We start from the raw sequence: 8,910 nt of genomic DNA on the forward strand, positions 1-8,910 counted from the left end.
ACTGGAAAAAAAATCTTTTGAGTGCAATAAAAATAGGGGACACGCGTCCAATTTCAAAGCAACTGCATTTTTATATATATATCACAAGCACTTCTAGAGGGAAGAATGTTTCTCTCGATTTCAATCCCTGTCCGTCTGTAAGCAGTTTATATTCCTTTGACTCTAGCTTATGACCATGACAAAAATGCCAACTTGCTAAGGCAAAGCGATTAAATCAGTGCTTGCCAGCCTGAGCAATAACACCCCCTAGTGGAAGAATTGGTCATTTTGGTGGGCTGTGGAGATCATCCGAGCAGTGACAGGTGCTATTTAATGCCCCACTTGAAAATACAAGATGAAGACGGGCAGTGAGAAAATTTCAGCCTCTAAAACGTGACAAATGAGGACAGTGTCTAAAAAAAAGAGTCGACAAGCAAAAGATTAGGTTGAGACAGGAATCAGAAAAGAAGACTAACAGTCATCGTTTCTCGGCATTTTGGCTAAGATCAAAGTGTGGTACCTGTTCCTGACTTTTCTCGGCATTGTGCTGAGTTCAAAGCAGGACAGATGTTTCATGAAACTCTTGAGGATTCGTCCTCAATTATATCTAGTGAAAGGCAAAGTCCTCTTTTAAGAGAGAGAGAGTGAGAGAGAGAGAGAGAGAGAGAGAGAGAGAGAGAGAGAGAGAGAGAGAGAGAGAGGGAGAGAGAGAGAGAGAGAGAGAGAGAGAGAGAGGGAGAGAGAGAGACAGAGAGACAGAGAGAGAGAGAAAGGGAGAGAGAGAGAGAGAGAGAAAGGGAGAGAGAGAGAGAGAGAGAGAGAGACAGAGAGAGAGACAGAGAGATAAAAAGATAGAAAGAAAGAAAGACAGAAAGGAAAGAGTTCTAGTAAAAAGAAAATCCCTGCTTTCCTGCAACCAGAACACATCCGAGAACACAGTCTCGGTGACGTGAAGATGTCGATGACGGATGAGCTGAGGTCAACAACAGTGCTTTGATCCCTGATTATCACACTCTATCATGGGCTCCCCCCCCTCCCACTATGCCGTGGGGTCGTCACTGAACCTCCTCCGCTATCATGTCCACCGCGGGGTCTTCGATGTCTGCCTTGGACTGCACCAACCTGAGCTCCATCTGGGACGTACTGGGGCGCACACCGGGGCCCGCCAGACCTGGGAATACGTTTATGTTTCAGTAGGTTTGTTTTTTTAGCTTGAGTAGAGGTTTTACGGTGCTCGCAACTGCATAGGGTCAAATGAGCGCAGCCAGAAGATTAGAGGTGTTACAAGAGAGTAACAAACATTAAAAAGAAGAACGGGAGATAAGGACGATAGATGTTTGATAGGAAAGAAGGAGCAAACCACACCAGAGCATCCACCAACCACCGACAAGTGAGTGTTTAACGGCTCTTGCAACACAATAAGATCGTACAATAAAAACAATAATAATAATAGATGACATTAATATAGCCATCAACCTCAATTAAAGTATACACAGGTTCTGAGCACTTTACAATACAGTACAATGTACAACAGTAACATAAAATGTGTACTGACTAAAAGAAAATCACTCCAAATATTCATCATATTAATTTTAAAACAGAAATGACTTCAGCTGACATTGGAATGAATCAAAAGATTTGATCTCTCTTAAAGTATTTTGAAAAGCATTCCAGATCTTGGGGCCTTGACATTCAAATGCCCTTTCACCCATGTTTTAAGTTTCATAGATGGTAAAAGAAATTTCTTTTTGTCAGCTGATGACCTTAAACAGCGAGTTGGAATGTACAGTCCCATAAGCTCAGAAGATTGCAGTTGTTATAAAAGAGTAATCATCACAAAAAAAAGTAAGGGAGATAAAGACGATATATTTGATAGCAAAGAAGGAGCAAATCACACCAGAGCACCCACCAACCAACCTAAAGACACTTCAGTCAGTGGCACTGCCCCGGGGGGGGGGGGGGGGGGGTCTTTGCTTACTTTGAGCTTGCTCCAAAGTTCTTTTGATGACTTTCTGCACAATGCTGACTGTCCTCTCCAGAGCACCCTGAGAGACAGACAAAGTAGAAATTATATATATAGATGTAGATATAGATATAAACATTAAGTAAAAAATGATGGAAACCACATCGAAAATGTTAACCAGTTATAAAACAGCACTATTTCAACAAAAATACTGTCATTTTGTGCTCTAGGAAAATTTTTCACGAAATTAAAAAAAAAAAGAGGGCAAAAGATCACACACTATAAAATAGATAGAGCATTTTTGACAAAATTCTCATTCTTTCTTTTATTGCTTCGGGAAAGCATGCTTCTAAAATTGTATGCTGAGCTAAATTACGAGCACAAATTTTAATTTTGACTGCAGCTGTGACCAGTGGATGATTTAAAAGACAGAAGCAGGCCAGACAGATGGGTCTGTTCCCCAACTGAGCACAGAGTTCATGGTCTACACATGTGAATTATTTCATCATTAACCAAAATTACCATCTCCATCATCATTGGAGATTTAGCTTTTGTAAGAGTTTTACAGCCCTTGCAACACAAATAGGACACAAAGAGCTGAAGATTAGAGTTGGAGGTGTTACAAGACAGTAACAAACATATAAAAGAAGGAGGAAAGATTTAAAGGAAGATAGATGTTTGATGGGAAAGAAGGAGCAGAACCACTACCATTGGAGAAAATGTAGAATGAAACTAAAAAGCCTTTAAAAAATTGGATACACTAAAAAGGAGTTCCAAAAATTTTTTAAAATCTCTGACAGACGTAGGGGCGCGGGGTGAGGTGTGGGATGGAACCAAGACAAACCAGAAACTACACACAACCACAGCGACAAACCTTCAGCCCCCCCCCCCCCCAGGGCAGTGCTACTGATTGAAGTTGTTTTTAGGCCATTCCCAAAGGGGGATATTAACATGTTCTTATGCTCAGTAGAATTGTAAATGGGCTGATTTTTCAATGTCATGTTCATACTCTGCCGGAACAACATGGGGGGAACTGCTGCTTTTTGTTTCCTCATCCTTACTATTGTCATTTTTCCTCCTCATCTTTTGTACGGTGTCACTCTCTTGTGAACTGCTATTTCCGGGGTGCCTCGATAGTCGAAGCAGACTTTGTGCTGTTGAGGCTAGAGAGGTGAGCAGAGTATGCCTGATTCCCCGTTTGGACTTCTCTGTTGACATCAACCCCTTGACACTCATATGACCAGAGGGAGTTGGGAGTGCCGTAAAACCTTACTGAAACTAAAACCTTCAGATTTTTCTGCTTGCCCATCCACGTCAAATTTGGATACAATATAAAGTAGACACATAAATTTTTAAAAATTTCAGACAGACGTAAGGGCACTGGGTGAGGTGTGGGATGGAACCAGCACAAACCAGAAACTACACACAAGCACAGCGACAAACCTTCAAGTTTTTCTCCTTGTCCATCCACGTCAAAAGCGACGCAGCAAAGAGGTCACCGGTGCCCACAAAAGGAGCGTCAAGTTTGGGAATTTTCAGTCTGTATTTCTTCGTAGTGCTGCCTGAAAAATAGATGCATTTAACAGTGAGTTCCATGAAAAAGCTTGGGTTAACATATTTTACCTAAGAAAACACACATTAACCTGTGTTCATTAATCACCTAACCACTGGAGCCCCCAGTTCTGTATTGATGAGGTTTCTGAAAATCATTTTGTGGAACGAGATTCAAATTGTTACAAAACTGTCAGTTCCAGAAGGATTTTATTTGAAATACGCTTTACTACCTCATTTGATAGTTGACATTCATGCACTTACTCTGTGTGAAGTGCAAGGCTGAGAAAAACACATTTGAAGGGAGGAAATTATTCTCCAGGACATTTTGGGGGAAATATTTCCAATGAAGTTATAAACGTTTCTGAATTGAAAAAAGAAGAAATTAAGCTTTCAAAGAAAACCAGTCGTTTATTGAGTTGCAAAACTACAAGAACATACATAACATTTATGTGGGTAGACAAGACAAATTTCCACTCATTTACAACCAAACTAGTAGCTTGTCTGCTTCAGTATGAGTTTAATGTTTTATCAAACATTAGTTTTAGTAAGTGTTTTACAGCATTTGCAACACAATATCAGGTCATAAAAGTGCCGAAGATTACAAAAGTTACAAGAAAGTAACAAATACAAAAAAAGTATGGGAGATAACAGCAATAGATGTTTGATAGGAAAGAAGGAGCAAACCACACCAGAGCACCTGCCAACCACCCACTACCTGTCTAAGACAACTACTTTTCTCTTCAACAATGGGTGGGCATCTTGGAAAGTTTGACTTTAACCAGTATCACCAACCATTGGCCCTTATATGACTTAACGGTGTTGTAAACGCCGTAAAACACTTCCTAAAAATACATCAGTGCGCTCACCTTCCCTGCTGCTGGCCAGACACAGCATCACCTGACCTTGACCTAGATTGCTGCTGCTCAGCACTACCACCCGGACGCCGCGCTGGTGCAGCTGTTCCATGGCTGCGAACGCTTCCGTTTCCGTGGTGACTGGGAGCTGTGTCAGTTGTCTGCGAAAGTTAGGGGAGGGGTGGTGGGGAGGGAGGGAGGGAACAACAGAAGAGGTGGTGGTTGAGAGGTTGAGCGGAAGCGTATTTCAGAGAAACAACTCACTTATTGAAATCAACAAAATCTTAAATTTTTATCTCTGACGGGGTAAACCCAGTATGTTAGGGCCCTTTCTCAGTGTGAAATCTAAAAGTGGCATACACATCACTAAATTGGTCATTAAATCAAAATAAGTGAACCTATTTAGATATTTCTTCATCTAATGAATGAACTCCCAGTAAAAGAGACCTGTTTTTGAAAATAGCTGAAGAGTAGTTTGATGTCGAAGTCATCGTAAAGGAATGTGTTCGAGCCGCTGACAGCAATTCCGATCACTAGCCGCTGGGAGCTGCTTACCAGAGATAAGGAGCTAATGTTCCTGAAAAGTCCCAATCAGTCTTGTGAACATGACTTAAAGCCAGTCTCTGATATTTAGTAAAAATGTCAAAATTTATCAAAAGCAAAGAAGAGCATGACATTGACATAGAGGTTAGAGGTCAGAGGTCAACGCTTCTTGGGGGGGAGGGGGGGGTAACTTACTCCAGTTCAAACTGGTTCGGCGTAATGATATCTGCCTGTTCAGCAATCTCCGTCCGGTAGATGGGCACCAGTTTTTCACTCACATACTGTAAAAGATAGGATATGATAGAACGACGGTGAGGCATCATGGTGAAATCAGGCGCTCGTCAAAATAACGAAATTGAAAAAAACCTGACATTTTTCCGCCCTCAAGGGAATTTCTATCAATTTTCAGATAATTTAGGCTCAATACCTTTTATACCCATTTAATAACATATTCCTGGGTAGATTGCACAAATAAAAGATGTTGATCAAAGGCACACAAAAAAATATAAAAATTGCAGTTTCCTAAGACACTACAGTTTTGGAAGTCACCAAACTTTGATGGCCATTTTTTTCGCTAATTTAACCTCTGAAACCAGGTAACCCCGATCTCCTTCAACTGCAGATATCTTGACTTCTATTAAAGCTAAATGAGTAATTAGAAAGAAATTATAAACAAAACAAATGAACAGGCTTTCAGACTATACCAACACTTTCGTGAGCCCAACCCAAGCTGAGAGGAATACATAATCCCAACGGAAAGACCAAGATTCTCAATTTAAAAAATTTCTTCCTACTCGCGAATCAAACTCGGGTCTTCTGCGTGTGACAGCGAAGTGCCTTACTGCTACACCACAGGCATCTAACCTTCACAGTCATGTGATAAATGATTGCCTGTCAGTGATGTTTTTCTTTATTCAATTCAGCGACTGATAAAAGAGACTCAACAATATCAGCAGAGTTCATTTCTTAAAAAGAGACAGAAACCTTATGCAAGACATCTTACTCAGTTTTTTAAAGTTTTAGTAAGAGTTTTACGGCACTTGCAACACAATAAGGTCATATAAGTGCCGAAGATTAGAGGTGTTACAAGAGAGTAACAAACACAAAAAAGATGGAGGGATCAGGACGATAGACATCTGACAAGAGAAGAGAGAAGGAGCAAACCATACCAGAGCACCCGTCAACCACCCACACACCTTACTCAAGACTAAATGACAAAAAGGTATCTTGAAAAGGGTAGTAAACAAAAAAATTGTCACAGGTGATTACTGATAAAATTGTTATAAGCAATTGAGGTTGGGATACATTAGTCAAAGAATACAAAATCTACCTACCAGTCTCCCATTGTCTCCCATCACAGGGTCACACACTGAAAGGAAACAAAAAACACAAACTGTAAGCACGTGCAGTACTCACAAGAGAGACACCAACTTCAACATTTAGAAAATTACATCTTATAAAGACTGTCTGAGCCAAGAACACAAACTCAAAAGTAAAAATAAAGAAATATAAACTTCAGTTATTATTATTATCATTATTATTATTATATTATTATTATCATTATTATTTTTATCATTATTTTCATTATTATTAATATTACCATTATTTCTTTTAAATGATTATAATTACTATAATTATTATTTTTATCATTATTTTAAATAATATTATTATTACTATCATTATCATTATTATTACTATTATTATCTTCGGGGACAATCGATATACAAGGACCTCCACTGAAAGCAGCCCCACATACAGATTGTTCAACAGGTAAACGGAATGTTTTGCTTCATGGTATATATACATCGGTCTTTTTCAAACGACAATGAAGATGCTGAGCTCAGAAATATTTCAGTAATCCCCTTTTAAAAATGAACAAAACAAAACAAAACTTCATCTGACAGCCACAACGTTATTCAAGACTTCCCAAAGAATGAATAGTTTATTATCCTATTCCACACCAAACAAAGCTAATAAGAACATTCTAAAAACAATAAGCTCCACTAAAGTTTCACAGCTGCAAAAATCCAGGAATAAAAACCATTGGATTACCAACCGTATATCAAGTTTGGATTTTTGCTCTTCATCTCCTTCACAGCTTCTCCGACTTTACGAAGGAAGCAATCCGATCCGACATACCCTAAAACAGTACAGAAAACAGATGACACAAAACATAAACGCATTTGCATAATCGTTATAAAACAAAATCAAAATTGATAAGCAGAAATGAAAGCATTTTGAGCCAAATAATATAAAATGAAAACATGAATATATCTTAGCAACTTTTCGTAATAAAAATATAATGTGCAAAACTGTTATTTAAAAATAAAAAGTATTTGTAAAGCGCATATCCACGCTCAACAGCTGGCTCTATGCGTTTTACACTATATTATTACCCCAGCAGACCATAGAACACTCCGAAACATTCTCAGCTTCCTGGGAAGCATACAGTGCAAGCAGCTGATTAAATGCTCAAACACTAACAAACTGACAAGATCTTTGGCTGCCTAAAGCCGGGTACCCATTCCCACCTGGGTGAAGTGAGGAAAATTCGTGTAAAGTACCTTTCCCAAGGATACAACGTCGGGCCCCTGACGGGATTAGAACCCACGACCTTATAGTTGCGAGTCCGAGAGCCTAACCACTAGGCCACTGACGCCACATTTACAGGATCTTACTTGCATTGCCCCAACCCAACACCAAACTATAATGAAACAATTGCTGAGAAAGCTACTAACTGTCACATGACATTGCGGAGTCTGACTTTTTCTTTTGAATTTTAGAATTTTTTTTACGGCACTTGCAATACAATGCGGTCATATAAGTGCCGAAGATCAGATCAAGCGGGTCGGGTCAATATGACCAGAGAGTATTCCTTTTTATAAAAATCCACTTTTAAAAAATAGTTTTAGCAAGAGTTTTACAGTACTTGCAAAACAATAAAGTCATATAAGTGCTGAAGATTAGAGGTGTCACTAGAGAGTAACAGCACTCATATGACCTTATGCAGTTGCGAGTGCCGTAAAACCTCTACTATAAACTAAAGATAGTAACACACAAAATAAAAGAGGAGGAGGAGGAGGAAGAGCAGGAGGAGGAGGAAAGATATGGATGACAGACGTTTGACATGACAGAAGGAGCAAACCACACCAGAACACCCGCTAACCATCCATCCCTCAGGGAGTTCTCTTCTGCGAGACACGGCGAGGGCGACTCACCTGTGAGGACATGGGAATAGTTGAGCAATCCGTTGGTTCTCAGACCCTCAAACAGGTCCGAGGCTTCCTGGGCGTTGAGAACTTGCCCCTTCCACTTTCCATAACCTGCGGATTGAAATTATAATATATTATGATAATGATAATATCAATAATAGAATAACAATGAAAATGATAAATTAAAAAAATAAATAAATAAATAATAATAGCTCGTTCGTCAATGTCTTTAATGCCCAACACATCCACAGAGGAGAATATTTTAAATAAAGATAGTGCATGTTTTACACCCCCATCAACGCAATTTATAACTCATTCAGGTGGTACCTGCCACAACCAACTTAGGCTGACAAGATTACAACATTTCAACAGACAGACCGAGAAATCTTTTTGAAAATTGTCTCACTTGGGAATTGATGTTTAGTTTAAGTAAGAGTTTTACGGCACTTGCAATACAAAAAGGTCATATGAGTGCCAAAGATTAGAGATGTTACAAGAGAGTAACAAATACATTTAAAAAAGGAGGAGGAGAGATATGGACGATAGAGGTTTGATAGGAATGAAGGAGCAGACCATACTAGAAGAGCACCCGCCAACCTCCCAAAATATGGGACACATGTTCCGAAGACCTCATCACAATAATAGCTACATTATGATAATAAAAATAAACAATAAACAGCATATTTGTACACCCCAGATTCCAGTTTAACAGCAAACTTTATGTGCTTTACAATTTATATCTGAGAAAGACAGACAGACAGAGACGGAGAGAGAGAGAGAGAGAGAGAGAGAGAGAGAGAGACAG

General features: G+C 39.3%; 1 protein-coding gene across 1 annotated transcript in view; it reads right to left on the minus strand.

The window, feature by feature from the left end:
- Positions 1-812: 812 nt before the first annotated feature.
- Positions 813-8,910, minus strand: part of LOC101846335 (pyridoxal kinase) — a 20,140-nt gene continuing 12,042 nt past the window's right edge. The window contains exons 3-10 of the mRNA XM_005092085.3: positions 8,112-8,216; positions 6,950-7,033; positions 6,228-6,262; positions 5,089-5,174; positions 4,363-4,511; positions 3,386-3,504; positions 1,958-2,024; positions 813-1,150 (exon numbers count right to left, since the gene is read on the minus strand). Of these exons, the coding sequence (XP_005092142.1) occupies positions 1,035-1,150; positions 1,958-2,024; positions 3,386-3,504; positions 4,363-4,511; positions 5,089-5,174; positions 6,228-6,262; positions 6,950-7,033; positions 8,112-8,216 (761 nt within the window). The 3' untranslated portion in view covers positions 813-1,034. The remainder of the gene's footprint in view (positions 1,151-1,957; positions 2,025-3,385; positions 3,505-4,362; positions 4,512-5,088; positions 5,175-6,227; positions 6,263-6,949; positions 7,034-8,111; positions 8,217-8,910) is intronic.

Source organism: Aplysia californica, unplaced genomic scaffold, assembly GCF_000002075.1.
Source record: "Aplysia californica isolate F4 #8 unplaced genomic scaffold, AplCal3.0 scaffold00040, whole genome shotgun sequence".
Lineage (NCBI taxonomy): Eukaryota > Metazoa > Mollusca > Gastropoda > Aplysiida > Aplysiidae > Aplysia > Aplysia californica.